The 18,142-nt window shown below is 50.4% G+C and overlaps 1 protein-coding gene across 1 annotated transcript in view; it reads right to left on the reverse strand.

Annotated features, from left to right (window-relative positions):
* Positions 1 to 18,142, reverse strand: part of CACNA1H (calcium voltage-gated channel subunit alpha1 H) — a 108,787-nt gene that overhangs the window by 76,747 nt on the left and 13,898 nt on the right. Inside the window, exons 5-7 of the mRNA XM_066329904.1 lie at positions 15,234 to 15,546; positions 3,826 to 3,918; positions 2,255 to 3,029 (exon numbers count right to left, since the gene is read on the reverse strand). Coding sequence (XP_066186001.1) covers positions 2,255 to 3,029; positions 3,826 to 3,918; positions 15,234 to 15,546 — 1,181 coding nt within the window. The remainder of the gene's footprint in view (positions 1 to 2,254; positions 3,030 to 3,825; positions 3,919 to 15,233; positions 15,547 to 18,142) is intronic.

Here is an 18,142-nt window from a genome sequence, read left to right on the forward strand (position 1 = left end):
CTTGGGAGAGGGGAGAGAGAATTAAAGGCTCTTTATTCCCCCCAAAAACGCTGAGGGAGGGTTGGGAGAGATCGGGGTTCTTCCTCGTGGCTCCTTTGTTGAGTTTTAGGGATGGAGAAACGGGAATTGGGGGCTGTGCCTGGCAGAGCTCCACCCTGGCACTGAAAGATCATCCCAAAGCCTGGAGGTCACACTCAGCACTCCTGGAGGTCACATCCAGCACTCCTGGAGGTCACACCCATCAGTCCTGGTGCAGAGCTGACCCTGGCTGAGCCCTGCAGGAGTGGCTGAGTGGGAAGAAGGGCCTGGAAAGAGCCAGATCCATGGAAGGGAAGAGCTGGGCAACCACAGGGTCTCCAGATCTGTCCTGAATCCCTCCCCAGCCCGTTTCCTTCAGGGGATGGACGAGCAGCCTCTCCCCACCTTCCAGCCCTTGCCAGCTGTGAGCACACTTCTGGAAGAGACAAAACAATTCCAGGAGATTTGTTTAAAGCATTTTGGCATCCTCTGGGCTAAAATCCCTCTGTGGAGAGAGGACAGTGTAATTGCATTATTAATGACAACTCAATCTAATCCCAGCTTTCAAAGAACCACCCCAGGCTACGGGAAAATCTCCTAAATCACTGAATTGGCTCAGGCATGTCACAGTTGGGACTGAGATTTGGGCCCTTCTTCTCCAAAAAAGGACCCCAGCAGCAAGCAGGAGGATCCAAACCGTGACTTCAACAGCTCTCCTGCTCCTTTCTTTCCCAATTCCAGCCTTCTGCAGAGCCTGTTTTTTTTTTTTTTTATCTCAAGGTAAAAACCGCTTTCTCTTAAAAAAACCTTCATTAATTTGCACAGCTCAGGATGAGAGCAGTGATTTGTATCAAGTCCTTGCTGAACAACAGAACTGTCGGCAGTAACCTTGCCCCCTGTGCCAAGCTCCCGAGAGTTCGGAAGCGTCTGCCCGAGGCAGTTTCTATAAACAATCCACTCCTACCCTTTTGTGTGGTCCTTAAAAACAACAGAAATTAACACAGGCGAGCCACTCAACCTCTCTGTCAAGCAACCTCTCCTGTGACCCCCCTCCCCTCAAGCCAGGCATGGTATTTTTTATTTTTTTTTCAGCACATCCATCGCCAGGGTAAATATTTGTGTCCATGCAGACGCAAATAAACAGTTTTGGAAAACAGAGGCATTGAAAAAACCAAATGACGAGTTTGGCTTAAAGAGATTAAAAAATAGAAGCTGGATCTTTGTGACTTTTCGCTGTTGCAGGGCTTAAGAGTATTTTGCAGCTTTTTAGCTCCAGCCATGAGGACTGGAAAAACATTTTATAAAATAGAAATCCAAGTGTTGCGTGTAATCACTGCTCCAGTGGGTGATTTATATGTGAGGAGAGATAAAACCTCACTGACTGTGCTGGGCTGGCTGCATCTGTGCAGAGAGGATGGGACACAGGCACTAAACAGCTCCCCTAAATGCTCCCCAGACTGAATGGAGCCCCATACCTGCAGGAAAACTCAGCCCCACGTTTCTTCTGCACACAGGAAAAGCCTGAGATGTGCAGCTCTGCCCTCCACGCGTCCTCTGAGCACTGAACCTGCTGCTCCTTCTTGCCAAAAAGAAATCCAGAGGCTCCAGGGCCCATCAGAGCAGAACTGGAAGTGTCTGGTTCGAGTTCTTCCAGTGCCTGCCTGTTTTAAACGCCTGAGTTTGCTTTATCTGGGGCTTCTCCTGCAGATTCCACCTGCTCATCCCCTTCAAGGACCATCTCCCAGCCCCTGGGGGTTCTCTGCTGGAGCTGGCAGCTCCAGCATTCACTGGAGGTGTAAATCCCAGGGCCTGCAGAGCTCTGGGTTTGGGTGGGAAGAGGGGGAGCACCTCCAGGACATCACAAAGCACAACGAGAGCGCAAATCCTGATTTTGTAACCACAGCAAAGAGGCCTCCAGTGGCCTGGACTATCCATGATGGTAAATCCAAGGATTTACCTGTCCCACCTCTGGCTGCAGCACACTCACAACAATCCCAGCCCTTGGATTTACCCACAGCTCCAGCACACTGACAACAATCCCAACCCTTGGATTTACCCACAGCTCCAGCACACTCACAACAATCCCAGCCCTTGGATTTACCCACAGCTCCAGCACACTCACAACGATCCCAACCCTCAGCACCCCACAATGCCGCCATTAAAACCTCAACTCCAGAGCCATTTACCCTTCTCCCAGTTACCCTAAACAAAAAACATCCAGCTTGTTTGCCCTTACCATGTTCTCCCACCAGCTGCTGCAGCTTCCCGTAGGAATCCAGCCCCAAACTCCCTGGGCTGTTCCCCACGGCCACCGGAGAATTCCCGTTCCTCTTCCCCTTGCTCAGGGCGGCGGAGCCGCAGGACGAGGGCAGGATGGTGGGGTAGTTCATGCTGCCGTGGCCGCCCAGCCCGGCCCCTTTGCTGGCCCCGGTGGCCTTGCAGCCCCCGGGGGGCCCCTCCACGTGGCAGTCGGCGTGGTAGATGCTGTGCACGGCGCCGGCGTCGGCGCGGGGAGCGGCGGGACCCTGCGGGCCGGGAGAGGCGGGCGCCGGGAGCATCAGCTGCTGCCCGGGTTTCATCACCTGCAGCTCCAGCTGGCAGATCTCGGGGTTGGCCCGAGGCCCCCGCGGGCTCCCGTTGCTGATGTGGTAGTGGTGGTGGTGGTGGTGGTGATGGTGGTGGATCAGGTGGTGGATGGAGGTGATCCTCCTCCTGCTGCGCTGGCTCTGCCCGCCGCCGCCGCTGTTGGGGTTCACCTTTTTGCGGCGTTTGCTCTGCCAGTTGTTGTAGAGGCGGATTGTCCTTCTCTTCACCTTCCTGAAGATGTGGCAGATGTACTTGAGCAGCTCCTCGTAGCAGCTGCCCGGCTCCGAGAAGCTGGCCAGGGTGCTGTCGTTGGACAGGTAGCGCGCCCGCTGCTCCTGCATCAGCTGGTTCTCCCGCTGCTTGGTCTCTGAAAACTGGGTGGCTATCACCACCAGGCACAGGTTGATCATGAAGAAGGAGCCGACCTGCGGAGAAAACAGGAGAGGAGACAGCAAGTGTGAAGGTCCTGGCTTCTCTTTTTCCTTGCTGAGGTCAGGATTAACGTCGGTTTCGTGTTCAGACTCAGTGTTTATTATTTCTTATCTATTCACAGACTCACCATCCAGGAGCTCTAGCTGGCAAGGTAGAGAAATGAGGTAAAATGGATGCTTCTAACTCTTCCCAAGGTTATTTAAGTGCCAATTACCCAATAACGAGGTGACACCTGTATTATTTATGTTTCTGACCCAATAATGACCACCCAAGGCCCCCAGTACGGACCTTTTCCACCCAATTACAGAAAACCACCCAAACACGTGAAGATGAAGGAAGAAGAAGGTGAAGAAGCAGGACTCAGACAATGCCCCAAGCCCTCCATTCTCCTCATATGCATTACTACACGCTAAAACCCCAAATCCCCAGTCTCCAGAATCCCAAGGAGCAGGGGTTGCAGGGAGCCAGGGGAGCTCCTTGCTGCCACGCGCGGTTCCCGGCAATCCCGGGATTTCCAAATGTGGCCAAATCCCAGGGTCTGCTCGCCAAATGTGCTGTCACCTCCAAAGAAACGAGGCTCCCCCCGGCACACTGAGGAGGTTAAAGGAGGAAAAGTTTGGATTTTTTTGGAACAGACACGTCCAGGTGAAAAGACCAAGAGTGGGAGGGCAATAGGGAGGGAAAGCCCTGAATCCTGAACTCTGCCTGGCACTTCCACGGGGAAAAAAACAGGGAACATCTTCAACCCCCAAGGACAAGGAAAAGGAGAATCTCCCAGGTCATACTTACTATGATAAGCAATATAAAATATATAAAATTGTAAAAAGAGTGTGCATCCATCACATAATACATGATGTCCACCCATCCTTCCAGGGTTATCACCTGCAGGGAGACAGAGAAACAAGAGTGTGAGGACAAAAAAGTTTTAAATATCAAATTTCCCATAGTACCAGGTAGTCATCACTCCACAGAAACTCTTGGGATCCATCCAGAACTCCATTCCCAGTTGGTTTGGGAGAGAAGGGATGTGTGGCCAAAGGAGTGGCCTGAGGTTCCTGCAATGAAAACCCTGAAAGACTCAGAGAAACCACCTGAAACACTGGCTCTGAGGCAAAGAAATTCCAAGGAGGGATTACAACCCCCTAAAAAGCCTCCTTTCCCTGTAGAGATCTGCAGCTTTACCTAAAGCTGCTGGTTTTGTAACACAGCCCAGAAAATTCCCACATTTTTAACTTCGCTTTGTTTCTGCAAACCCAATTTCCCTGTGAATTCCTCCTGGCTCAGCATTCCAACTGCACCAGCACTATCATAGTGGGAGAGCATCTGAATGGAAGAGAGGCTTTAATTAAATGTAGACTTGATTTAAGGCTCGTTTTCTCAGCCTTCCTTCCTCTAAAAAAAGCAGCTGAGGGTTTAATTAACACCACCCAGGCTGTGTGCAGAGCAAAGCAAACTCAGCCACGTAATTTACACTTTTTATTTAGATAAAACACCCCAAACTTCCACTGCTGGCTTGCTACTAGGGCTGAAATTCCATCCTGGAATTCCAACTTCCACCAGAATCCAAGCTCCTGTCTGAACTCACTCCTGGTGACATCCCCCACGCACCACCTCACGTGAGCCTGGGAGGTCCTGGCCAACCCCCCAACTGCTCCTGCCCCCAGTTTTAGTGGCACAATTCCTCATTTAAACCAGGGAAGGAATTCCTGTGAGGAGAGAAGGCTCAGAGGATTTTCTGCCTGGTGTGCCCCCAAAAGCTGATCCATAAACCCCTGGCTACAGAGGCATTGAATAAAACCCTGCAGGGAAATCAGGCATGAATCCATAAATTCCCTGGATTTTTTTTTACTCAAGGCACAGAAGGAAAACTCCTGGATATGGATCTTCAGGACATGCCCACACATTCACACAACCATCAGAACCCACAGAGCAGCTCGAGGCTGCTGCAAGGGAAACGCTGCCTCTTGGGGATTTCTCACCCTAAATTCAAAATGCTGATGTTTTCCCAGCCAGTTTTCCAAGCTTCTTCCCGTGTGGAAGCTCGTGGAGGTTCACCCCCACTGGGTGAGGAGGCAGCACAGCTAAACCCAACCAACCTCATCTGCCAAGGAGGAGACAATTTGTGAAATTTGTCTGTGCAGCTGTTTCCCCGTGTCAGGGCTGTTGAAGGCTGGCAGGAATCAGGTCTGACACGTTTTACAAACTGCTCCCACCTCTCCCGTTCCTCCTCACATCCATCAGCTGTTCTTCCACATCCCACCCTCGCTGATCAGCCAGCACTCAGCAAAGCTTTGCTTCCCAGAATTCCGGAATTCCAGAAGAGTGGTTCAGGTTGGAAGGGACCTTAAAGCCCATCCATCCCACCCCTGCCATGGGCAGGGACACCTCCCACCATCCCAGGCTGCTCCAAACCCCATCCAGCCTGGCCTTGGACCCTTCCAGGGGTCCAGGGACAGCCACAGCTTCCCTGGGAATTTCATCCCAGCCTCTGCCACCTTCATAGGGAAGAATTTTTCCCCAAAATCCCATCTAACCCTGCCCTCTTGCCAGCTTAAAACCACTGCCCCTTGTTCTGCCTCAAAACAAAACCCCCAAGGATTCTTTACTCCTCATTAACCCCAGAGCTCAATCCGTGGCTGGTTTTATCCCTGTTTTTCCCTGCGCTGCTGTGATTCCCGTGGAGTGGGAAGGGGTTAAGCTGCCCTGGGTGTTCATCCGTGAGGAGCAGCCAAGCAATCAAAGCCCTCCTGCCCTTTCCTGCCTCTCCCTGAACACATTTATAGAGGACAAAGTCCTTTTGGGGCAGCTCCCTTGTCTGGGAGGGCGATGTGCACAGCTGAGCCTCCCACAGGGTCACGGGACAACAGAGGGGTCACGTCAGGAGGTGACACAAGGTGACACCAAGCCTCTGCCTCTCACCCAGGAATTATTTCCTTCGTGCTGTCCAGCTCTCCTCTCGATGCACAGAACGTTCTCCATTCCCACTGAGGGATGAAAAACCAGCCCAGGGACCCCAAGAATATGGGATGCACCTCTACACTGGATTTGGGTTCAGCTGGAAATCCTCAAATGGAATGGATTAAACCCATTAAACACAGAGAAGAAAAAAAAAAAAAAAAAAGAGTCACCTGAGGGCGTCTGAGCCAACACTGAGGGCCAACCAAGCCTTGGAGGGATATTTTTGTTGCATGAGAGGCAGCATTTCCCACAGGAATCAATCAACACCCCCTCGTTCCTCCTCTGGAGGGTGCGAATGCTCATCCAGCTCGGCGAATATTCCAGGTGTAATGAGGATTTGTGCTATTCACTTGTAAAGGAGGGGGATGCAGGAGGGACAAAGGGACGGCTGGGGTTTGTCCCTGGTTGGGAGATCCATTCCTGGCCTCTCAGGGGAGGATTCCTGGGCTGCCAGGATCCTCCTGGAGAGAGAAGAGGCGGCTCCCAGACATCCGGAGGCGTTTTTAATCCCGGAGCTCTGGGGGAATGCAGGACAGCACATGCACAGCCACCCGCAGGGGTTGCGCTTCTTCCAGCCTCACCCCTGCCCCATTCCAAGCGCTCCCAAGGATTTTCCAAGGTCATTTTTCCCTGATCCAAGAGCTCCCAGCAAGCCCTGGTGGAAATGGGAACCAGAGCACCAGGACTTGCCAAGAGCTGCTCTGTAAACCCCCAGCTGAAGCCTAAAACTGGTTTTGGACCCAAAGGCACCTGCACGAGGTTTGCTGCTGCTCCGCAAATTCTGATCCCACCCATTCCTCCTCAGAGCGGCTGAACTTGTGGCTGCCCCATCCCCGGAAATGCTCATGATGACTTAAGTTTTAGTTTTCATGTATTTCAGGTTCTGTGGTGCCCAGGGGTGCAGCTCTGAGCTCAGTCAGTGTCACTCAGCTCTGCACACAGCAGGGACACAAAACAAATCCTTTCCCAAATCCACACCAAGGACAACTTTCAGCCCCAAAAGCACAAACAAGGGTGGGCTGACGAAGGAAAACAAGCAGGATGGGACTTCACAACCCAAAGCTGGAACTGGACAATTAACCCCCAATATGCAAATGGACCAAAACTTATAAAAGTGTGAGACCTCCTGACCGGGCATCCAATTTGTGACCATTTTGTGACCATTTTGGGTCCACCTTGGGTGTAGCCCAGGTCAGGCTCTTGTCCTGCGCAAGGTGTGTCCTTAAAGAGCCTTCAATAAATCTCTACTCTATTCTCCAGCTCTGTCCAGCCTCTGTTCCAGCTCAGCCTTCCCAAGGCATCCTTCCAGGCCAGGCTGGATGGGCTTGGAGCAGCCTGGGGGAGTGGAAGGTGCCCCTGTCCAAACCGGATGACCTTTTTCCCAACCCAAACTCCTGTGGGATCCCATGGACTCAGAGGGAGAACCAGAGATGTTTTTCCAGCGCTGCTTTGCTCCAGGAGAAACGACTTTCTCCTCCCTTCGTTCCCACTCTGATTAATCCACTTAACTGCCCCTCCAAACCCTCCAGCGACGTCTCCCAAAGCCCTGGAGCACCTTCCTGGCGCTTCCCAAGCTCGGCAGTCCCTTCTCAGCAATTAAACCCTGCTCAAGCCCTGGTTGTTCACACGGAGCCCCATTAAAGAGCCTCTCCAGAGGCTCCCCCTTCAAAGGCTCCCACCAACGCAACCCACAATTATTTATCAGCCAGATAAGAGGGCGAGAACTCGCTCCTAATTCTGCTGCGATGGGAAAGACAGGCACAGGGAAATCAGCAGCTGCAGGGGCCAGAGCCGGAAGATTCAATTAAGATGATTGGCAGGGTGGTGCTGAAGGTGCTGCTCCACACCCGGGGCCTGGGGAAAAGATTCCTGCCTTGCCAGGAGAACGGAGGTGTCCTCCCACCCCACTCAGCTCCTGGGTGATGCTCAGGTCCTTCCCTGCTCCTCCAGCTCTTCACCTCTTCCCCAGGGTTGGGATAAATCATTTCTCTCCCATTACGGCAGTAAATCTCTCAGTTTTGTCCAGTTCTCTCTCCCCTCACTGCGAGAATTTAACAGAAGACTCCCTCAGGTGAACACACAGACAGGTTTTGATTTCACTGATCCTTGCCTCGAACTCTCCCCGAGCACCTCGCTCACAGGAGCGGGAGGAGAGTGGGCAAAACTCAATCAGATTTAATTTTTTTAGGTCTTCACTGATTCTGATCCCTCTGCTCTGCTCATGCCACAGTAATTTCATCAGCTGTAATAAAGATGCTCGTCTGATTTATAGGAGAGTAATTGGGGACAGAATCAGATCTTCTAGGCAAGCTAATCAGAGTCAATCTAAAACTCCAGAGTGAAAATCACGAGGGAAATGGAGATTAAAGATGCTGGCAATTAACTCAGACCTCCTCAGTGCTCCCAGGGAGGCAGCAGGTTTACATTGCTTTTTTCTGGGGTCACTTCAGAGGTTGCACAGAACTATTTCTTTTATTGTGTCCAGAAGTTTTCACCAGAAACCCTCTTTTCTTTGAGCTCTGCCAAATATTTTTGCAAGCTTTTGGCTGCAGACAGCTCGAGAGCAGGACGGGGATTTTTTTTTTTTTCGCTTCGGCGTCAGATAACAAAGAGCAAAAAGAATCATCCAGAGGGGAAAAACCTCGTTCAAACTCCAACTTCAATTAGTCAAGGGCTGGATTCTTGGCTGTCAGGAGGCTCCAAGGGCTGGTGCCAGAGCTGCAGCTCCAAACCCACCTCGAGGTGCCACCAGGCAGTCGAGGGAAGGTTGGAAAAGCTCCGTGTGAAGCCAGACTGGGAAGATCAGAACCCAAAGCAGAGAGCACAGAACTCCAGCCCGGAGCTGTCTCCTGGCAAGATTTCCCTGCTCTGATTACCTGAGCAAACTTCTTTTGGAGTGACAGCCTCCCAAAATTCAGCCTCTCTCCCTTATTAAAATCCTGATAAAATACAGCTCTGGCAAAGCAGAAACTCCCTCTGATTCCAGGGTTGCAGCTGCTGGCTGAGCTCAGTGCCTGGCTGAGGCAGGAGATGCTCTGGAAATCCAGACAAACCCACATTTGAAGTCTTCATCTCTGACTGACATCTCTAATTTGCACTCAGCCACTTCTTCTTCGGCCTAAATTGAGTCCTTTGGGGGGAAAAAAACGGGAATTATCTGCATCCAAATCAATAATCCTGAATCCAACTGCAACTCTGAGGATGGCAGTGAGCGTTTGGGGTCATTTACTTTTTATCTCCTCATTCTCCCTGGCCCTGCTGCGAGGCTTCTTCAGATTTTATTTTCATCCAACTTATCAAGATGGGATCCAGTGCTATAAATTGTGAGGGCTATTAATTACCCTGATGGCCTCAGGAAGTTTTATAAGGCCTTCAGCCTCCATTTCTGAAAGCCTCTTATCTGGATTCCACCCACTTGGGCAACGTGGATTTGGCTCCCAAGCGCTGCCCAGTGAATATTCCAGGGAATATTCCACAGGCAGAGCGAGCTTGGCAGATAATCAAATCCCTATTTTTGAAGCCAACGTCACAATTTTAATTATTTCCTCCCGAAACATCTCGTTAAGGAACCTCTGTGGCCAGAAAAACAGGTTTATTACATTGAGTAACATCCTCTGAACAGATGCTTTTCCTTTCGCTTCGAGGCCTCGCTCGGTTTTGTCATTTCTTTGTAAATTGAGCCTTGCAAAGCAGGGATCTGCTCTGAAAAGTGGCCCTAAATGATGGAGAAAAAGGAAATTGTGCTTCTTTCCATGTCCTGGGCTCCTGACCAATCTGTTCCTATAGATGTGATCCCTGGGCAGTGCTGGCAGTTCTTGGTGGATTTGGAAAGTGTGGGGTAAAGTCAGGCACATCACTGATGCTGTTGTTTGTCACCCAAAACCTCATGGAATTGTAGCTCTGGAACCAAAACCAGCCCAAATCCCTGTTTGGCTCCAAAGGGAAGGTGAATTGTGGCTGTTTCACACTAAACAATGCAAGGCCCTCATCTGACAGCAAAAACTTCCCTGATTTCACTCAACTGCTGCTCCAACAAATCCCAGCCCAGCCCGTATTCCCAAGGTTTTGATTTGCTGGGATAATGATGATAATAATAATAACAGTAGTAGTAATTATTTAAAAATTACAATTTTAATAGAATACTATAATAATTATTATAACTATAATAATTATTATAACTATTATAATAATGACAACTACAATATAATATATTGCAATATAATTATATTAAAATCATAATGTAATAAAATAATTACAATAGAATACTATTGTATATTATTATAACTATTATTATAACTACAACATAATATATTGTAATATAATACAATAACAATAATAATATAATATCAACAATAATAATAACAACAATAATATTAACAATAATCATCATCCTCATTATCCCAGCAAACAGCCTCCATGATTTGTGTAAAGAACCCTTGGCAAAGGGATTTACCTGCTCCCTGCAGCACTGTGAGCACAGAGATCCCCCAAATCCCCCATTCCTGGGGGATGAAGGGTTTGCCACGAGGGAAAGGGAAGCAAAGCCAGGCTGAGATCTTTGCTTGCAGCTGAGGGGATTTTACAACTCATTCCAAACCATAACAGGGCACAAGGTCGGGAAATCGGGATGGGGGAGCTGCACCTTTGGTTCAAGGGAAAGGTCACGGAGCAGATTTGGGGCAATCAATGCAAAGTGAGATTTCCCTGGGAGAATTATGGACTTTGGGGGATATCCTGAGCTGGAAGGAGCAGAGTTTCACCCTGACCCCCCAACAATCCCAGCCTGGGCACCCCGGGAGTGGTGTCCAAACTCTCCTGGAGCTCCAGCAGCCTCGGGGCTGTGCCCATTCCCTGAGGAGCTGTTCCAGTGCCCAGCACCCTTTGGGGGAAGAACTTTCCCCTAAAATCCAGACTAAACCTGCCCTGACACAGCTCCAGCCATTCCTTTGGATCAGTTATTGATGTTCCTCAAAACCAGCAGCTTTTTGCCCTCCAGCCTTCACCCACGGGAGGTTTTAATTCCATCCAACACCCCCAGAGGTCATGGGAGCACTCCTGACATCAGGGGTGGCCTCTCTGTCTCCTACATGAGACAATTCCTCCCAAACCTTCACAACAAAGATTTTCCAAAGGCAACAAACCCCTCTTGGAAGCACGCTCCAAGCTGCCTGAAAAGGGCTGGGTATTTTTAGCTGGGGTATTCAGCCTGAGAGCTCTTCAAATGCAGCAAGTGCTGTTTATTTGGCTGACCAAATTAAAAAAAGCAACAGCAACAGAGCTCCAACCCCGTCATTTCCAGGGAAATATTTTCGGTGATCCAAAACAGATTCGAGTTGAGTGACAAAGCATCATCTCCAAGCAGTGAGAATGAAAAGCTTCAAACTCTTTTCTTGCCAAATTCAGCGCAGAGAAGCGTTGTTGACACAGATCTCCAATTTAAAGGCATTGGAGGAAAAAAAAAAAAAAAAAAAGTCCTTTAGGCCCCAAATCTCAAATTTCTCTGCTCAACAAACGCTGAAAACAGGAGCACCCAGTGTGACAGCTCCTGAAAACACAGCCCCAAAATGACTTTGGCACAGCTGGAAACCTCAGACCTTCTGCTCCAGCTTTTTGGCTCTTCCCCAAAAGCTGCTGGACTCCTGGAAGTGGGAGAGCGGAGGGTGCAGCAGAAAGCCAGCAAGGGCATTAACAGCACCTTTGGACAGTGCTGGAACCAGTGGGAAAACCATTCCTCTTGGATCTGGCTGGGATTTCTTCAGCTTTTCCCAGAAGCACCATCACCCCTGGGGTAAAGTGTGAGTACAGACCTTGCTTTCCTACAAACCCCGCGTGGAATTCCCCACTCCAAGTCTCTCTGCTCTGCAAAGCAGCCGAAACATCTCATCTTCCCAAACTCCCAGCTTCCCCAATCCCTTTTTATTTTATCAGGATTTCTGCAGTCAGGCCTGGCCACCCTGAGGCTGCTGGTCAGGGAGGTGAGAAGGTTTTGGTTGCTCCGCTGGGACTGTCAGTAATTCCAATTAAATTGGACTTTGTTGAGGTGGGTAATTCATCATCTGCCGTGTGACAACAATACCTGTAATTACTGCTCGGATTGTTGGGGCTGGAATTCATGTGCAATAAAGGGATCTTCGTATCATGCCAAACCTCACAGTTAATTTAGGTTCCATCTCCTTTCATTTAGTCTGTAATAAGCTAATTAGTTCACCTAATTTGCCACCGAACGTGCCTTTGTAACGAATACAGACACGAATTAGCCTCTTGCACAACAAATGAGGGAAAGCAAAACATGAATCATTTTCAGGATTACATAAGGAATTATCATCCTTTACAGCACTCGGGGAGGCAGCCATCCCCTTGATTATTTTTAATTTTTTTTTTTTAAATTTGCACCAAGTTCTGCCATCTCTGACTTCTCCTTGGAAGGTCAACAAGACATTTCCCTGTTTTCCTGCTGTCACCTGTCCCAGCTGTGGGAAGTTCAGGGTCATTCCCATGGAAAGAAATGCCTTTTAAAATCTCAGTTCTGGCAGCTGGAAGAGCTCACCCGTCCCTGGCTTTGCTGGATGTTCTGGGGTGGAAATCTTCAGGCTTTTCTGCAAACTATGCTTTTTTTTCTGCTTTTAGTTAGGTTTATTCGTGGTCTGAACGGTATCAGTGGCCTTGGGAGCTCCTGGGCACCACCAAGTTCCTTCTGGACCTCCCCTGTGGGGCTCATTTCATTCCCCTCCCTTCTGACAGCTCCTAAACCACACCAGACCATGGAATCCTGGAATGGGTCGGGTTGGAAAGGACCTTAAAGCCCATCCCGTGCCACCCCCTGCTCTGGGCAGGGACACCTCCAGCATCCCAGGGTGCTCCAACCTGGCCGTGGACACTTCCAGGGCTGAGACAACCTCACCATGCTCCCATTCCTTCCCATTATCCCATCCAGGCCTGCCCTCTGGCAGCGGGAAGCTGTTCCCCCCTTGCCCTGGCACTCCAGACCCTTCCCAAAAGCGTCTTCCCTCTTTCCTGTCAGCTCCTGCAAGGTCACCCCAGAGCTCCCTGAAGAAGCCAACGTTCCCGGCTCATTCGGGATAAATCCTGAGGGAAGCTGTGTCCGGCAGCCACCTGAGCTTGCCACGATTCCCCCTGGAGACCTGCCAAGCCCTCAGGGCTCTCTGCAAAGTGCCACGGATTCATTATCCTGCAGAATAATGGCTCGGCACGGCCGGCCCCGTCTCATCCCAGTAAATCAATACCCATCCCCAGGGAAGCTCCCGAGTTCCTAAATCCATCAGCTGGACTTTCTGCACTGCTCACTTGGAGCCCTCGTCCAACTGCTGACCTGGTGCTGGCCAGCTCCAGCTATTAAAAGGGATGAGAGCACGATTCCATGGATTTATTTGCTCAGTGTTCCCTGCTTCCAGCAATTGTTTGGATTTAGGGCCCCACTTGCTGCACTGATCATTTCCTCTTCCCACATCCAGCACCTTGCTGCCTCTTTACCTGGAGTTAAATCATTCCCAGCTCCTAAAAACAAGCCCTGGCTTCCAACAGGAGTAAACACAGGAGAAGAGATTTTTTTGGCTGGAAATCCTCTGGAGCCTTTGGATGGCCTGAGCAGCGTTAAAACGAATCATCGACCTCCTGGCAGCTGCCAGAACGATCTGAGGACACGAGATCCCACTTTGCCAGACATTGTTCTGCCCAAAGGAATCAGCTGAAACCTCTCCTGGGGCTGGGGGTCCTTCCTGAAGTTAAACTGAGCCTTGCAAGGACGAGGAAATCAAATGCTGAGATGGAATTAAAATCTGCAGCTGGAAAAGGGCTCAGGAAGGGAAGAGGCAGCATGACCCCTCTGGAGAAGCTCCTGCTCCTCCTCAAAATCCTTTCCCTGCCAAAAGGAGCCAGGTGGGATCTCCTGGGAACACCCCTCAGGTCCACCAAAGGGCAGGAAAAGGAGAATTCCCTCTTCTCTTTATCCAACAGCCAGCAGCTCCTCTCTTCCTCACTAATTCCAAAGCATTTTCCCAATGGGAAAATTTGGATTCAGATCCCAGTGGGATCTGCCTGAAGCCCTCTGGATTTGGTTCTGGCACCAGCACTGTGATCCAAGGGCAGCTCCTGAGGAGCAGCAGAGCAGGGAAGATGCTCAGGGCAAACATTCCCCACTTTGCAGCTCCCAGGTGAAAGCTGGAAGTGCTGAAGTTCACGGGATAATGTGGAACGGGGAGGAAACCCATCAGTGAAAGGCAGAGCTCTGGATGAGTAATTATTCCTCATTAACGAAGCTAAAAGGAGGATTCTGCTCCAGGAACAGATGTCACCTCCACTTCAGGGGGACTGAATCAACCAGGCAGAGCTGAAGAAATGCTTTAACACCAGGAAGTGCCAGTTCAGGACGGAAAAGATGGAAAAGATGGAAAAGAACAGAAGGATCTTCCAGCTGAGGCAGCCCTGGGAAAACACAGCCTCTGGACATGAGCTCTCCAATGCTCCAGAGCTCCAAATGCCTGGAAACCCCTTTCAGTTATGATGGGATTTATCACCTGGAAAACCTCCCCCAGCCAGAGTGAGAAGCACTTTTTCGTCTTTTCTGAAGTGCCTCAAAATGAGACTGGAATTCCCTGTGGGCAGAATTTCCTCTCAGGAATTTTCCCCCTTTCCAGCCTTCCATGCTCACCAGGCTCACCCTGGTGATTTAAAACCGAGTCTAAGCCGTGCCTAAGCTTCCTTCATTTTAGCACAAAATTAAATCTTGCCTAAAAACATCAACACCACTTCCAGTTTCCTGAAAAAGACCCCGCTCCCAAAATTCCCTGGGATTTATCTGATTTGTGGAGGCGGAACTTGCCGTGAGTTTTGCTGCCTCAAGAATTTCTTTTCCCTCTTTTCAAGTGATTTCAAAAGAAAAGTTTCTTCTCTCCCAACACCCTCTTGCACCATTTATTGCCTGATTTGTTTATTCCATTTGTTGATTTGCAGTTTCACTCGGGGCTGAGCAAATTCCTTCCTCCTCTGCCTCATTCACCAAAACCTTTTTGAGTGAAGAAATGACAAACTCCCAAACCGGGAAAAAACAGGAAACCAACAGAAAAAAACCCCCCCCAAAACCCCCAAACCAAACCAAAAACCAACAAAAAAACCAAAAAACCCTACAAAACCCCAAACAAACAGAAAACAAACAAACAAACACCCCCCATCAACCCCCCAATAAAACCAGGAAAAGAACCCAATCTTTGGGAGGATCCTACCTGAAAAATGGCAATCCAGGCATATCCAATGTTATCAAAGTTGATGGCCCCGTTGTGGGGGTTGACGTCCCCGGCCATGCAGACGTTGTAGTACTGGTTCCAGTTGATGCAGGAGTTCCTGCTGGGCTCGGGGCTGCCCAGGCTGGGGCTGTAGGAGTCCATGCTCAGGGTGCACTCCACCTTGGATTCCTTCCTGCTGGGAATGTTGGAGCACCGCTGCATTCCGTTCTCCCGGTGCGAGGAGCAGATGAAGGGGTTCTCCTCGGCCTCGTCCGGGCGGTAGTAGGGGTGGAGGAAGGTCAGGTTGTAGGTCCTGGAATGGGGGAAAAAGGAAAAGAATGAGGAGGGGAAAATGATTTGTTCATCCCCCGATTTTAGCAGCAGGGAAAGGTGCTGGTTGCTGTCCCTGCAGCAAGGCAAAATTCCAAGCCCTAAAAATCAAATCCTTTCACGCCCCATAAGGCCCTGCTGATCTCCTGGGGATGATCAGCTGGAGTTTCCCCATGAAGGCAAAAGCATGAAATGAGAAGGGATGGAGAGAAAATCCCAGCAAGATCAGGTTCTTCCCCAGAATCCAGGGAGCTCTTGGGCTCTCTGGAAGGATTTGAAGATACTCAAATCTTCTGGTGGCAGAGCAGCTTTCCAATAAATTTGCCCCTCGGGATGTGTCTGATGAAGGGCTGAGCTCCCACAAGGACAGACCCGGGTAGAGCCCATCTCCTATTTCCATAAAAAAAAATAAAAAATGGAAGAACCCACATTAATGGGAAAAGCACGGTGCTTCCTGCATTTCTGATGGTATTGGCTCGGATAAAGCTGATGGCTCTGTCCCAGCCTGGATAAGGAAATGCTGGAATTGCAGGAGCTGGTTTTTTTCCCCCAGATTTGTGTCCCAGATTTGGCACTTTCTGGGCCATTGGTAAGAGCCTGCAGCACTCAGGGCTCCAGCCGAGGAGCTGCATTGCTCCAGAGCCAACTTTATCCACTGTTTTTCCGAGCTCCAGGGATCTCAGCTGCTCCATAATCACTTGGAGATAAGCAAGAGGCAACACAAATGTTAGAAGAGATGTGGGCAGAAGATAACCAGGTAATTCTTCCAGCCAGGACAGCTCTATTTTTATCTCTCTCCGAACAGTCCCTATCTGGTGAAGAGATTTGGCTTTAACAAGTGTTATTCCAGACAATTGCTTGGAATTGCTCCCCAAAACCCTCGAGCCAAGCTCTGCGGCTGCACTTTGAGGAGAGAACAATTGCTGCAGGGCAGAGCTGAGGGGAAATCAGCCCTCAACCAACTTCCCTGGGGACTGTGGCTCTGTTCCATCATCCAATTACCTGAGATGGGTGTGGAGGGTTCAGCAGCCCCAGGAACGGCAGAGGGAGGAGGAGAATCCCTGGGAATTGCTGGCTGGGAATGGTTTGTGTTCAGCTCCTTCCTCGCACAGCCGCCACTAAACTGTGACAATCACCCGCGCTGCTTCTGGGCCTCGGGTTCCAGAGGAAAAAAACCAAACAAAACCCTGGAAGATGTTTTTCTTCCCCAAGCGTTTTCCTTGTGAAAAGGAAATTTCCACGTGAAACCGGCTGGAGGACGGGCCAAGAGCTGCAGCAGCCGCGTTTGGGAGAAAATCCAACAGCACCCAGCAGTGCCGCGCAGGGGAGGATTAAACACGGGATTAAAACACACCAGGATGCAGGAAAACCTGGGGGAGAGCTGGAGAATTCGGGAGGAGAGGAGACGCCTGAGGAGTGATGTTAACTCCCAGAAGGCGAACCACAGGAGCTACCGCCACGGCACTGGAACGGGCCGGTTTGGGAGGCTCTGTGCATCCCAGGAGTGTCCACTGGGGAACTTTGGGATGGAAAACGGCGGCCTGAGGACACAGAGCCCCGGGCTGGGGTTTGAGGAGCTGCAGAGAGGAGATCTGGGCACGAACCACCGGGAGAAGCAGAAGTTTGGGAAGGGAAATCCGAGCAGAACAAAGCTCAGCTCTGCTGGGAGGGGTCGGTTCTGCTGCTGGATTTTATCCTTCCTTTCCTCACTTCTGCAGCTGTCCCCAAAATAATTTCCAAATGAAAAGTTGTCCCCGGTGACAAAATCAGTCCCTTGGGGGGCACTTTCTGACCAACCTGTCCCTCTGCCCTGTCCTGATCCTGGAAACCCAGCAAGGACCCAGCCTCTGCATTTCCAGCTATCCCAGGTTCCTTGGAGCTCCCTGGGGAAGTTTTTTTGGGAATTAGCTGCTCCTGTGGGAAGCTCCAGCACCACCAGAACTGGCAGTAAATAAACACTGCAAATTTGAGACCTTTTCTTAATTTTTTTTTTTTTTCCTGGCGAAACTAGAAAGGAGAGAGAAGGAAGGAGAGCAAAAAGGAGAGCAAGAAGGAGAAAGAGAAATGCTGCAGAATGAGGGAATCCCCAACATCCCCCAAATAAATGAACGCGTTCTGCCAGGACCATCCGCTCCGTCCCGACTTCCCCGTCCCTTGCCGACAGATAGAGACCAATCGCTCATTAATGCTAATGAACCCGCTAATCAGGAGAGCTCGGCGGGGAAAGGAGGAGCAGCCAAGCCCCAGGATGGATCCGAGAGGATTAACGCCCCTTTCCCAGCTTTTCCCGACCCTGCACATCTGGATTTCCCGTTCTCTGTCCCTGTGCAGGAAGGACAACAGCGGGGCAGGAAAATCCATTTTTCTCCCATTCCTGCTCCATCCTCCTCCAGGGGAGCTTTTCCCAGCCCATCCTTCCCCCGCACACATCCCAACCCCTGGAATCCAGCTGAGGAACACAGGAACCTGCTCGGGAGAGCAGAGGGGGAAAGGCAGGAGGTGGCAGGAGCTCAGCAGGATGAATTCCCTGCTCTCCGAGGGAACCCAATGCCAGGAGGAGCAATTAAACACCTTTCAGA

Source organism: Sylvia atricapilla, chromosome 15 (assembly GCF_009819655.1).
Source record: "Sylvia atricapilla isolate bSylAtr1 chromosome 15, bSylAtr1.pri, whole genome shotgun sequence".
Classification (NCBI taxonomy): Eukaryota; Metazoa; Chordata; class Aves; order Passeriformes; family Sylviidae; genus Sylvia; species Sylvia atricapilla.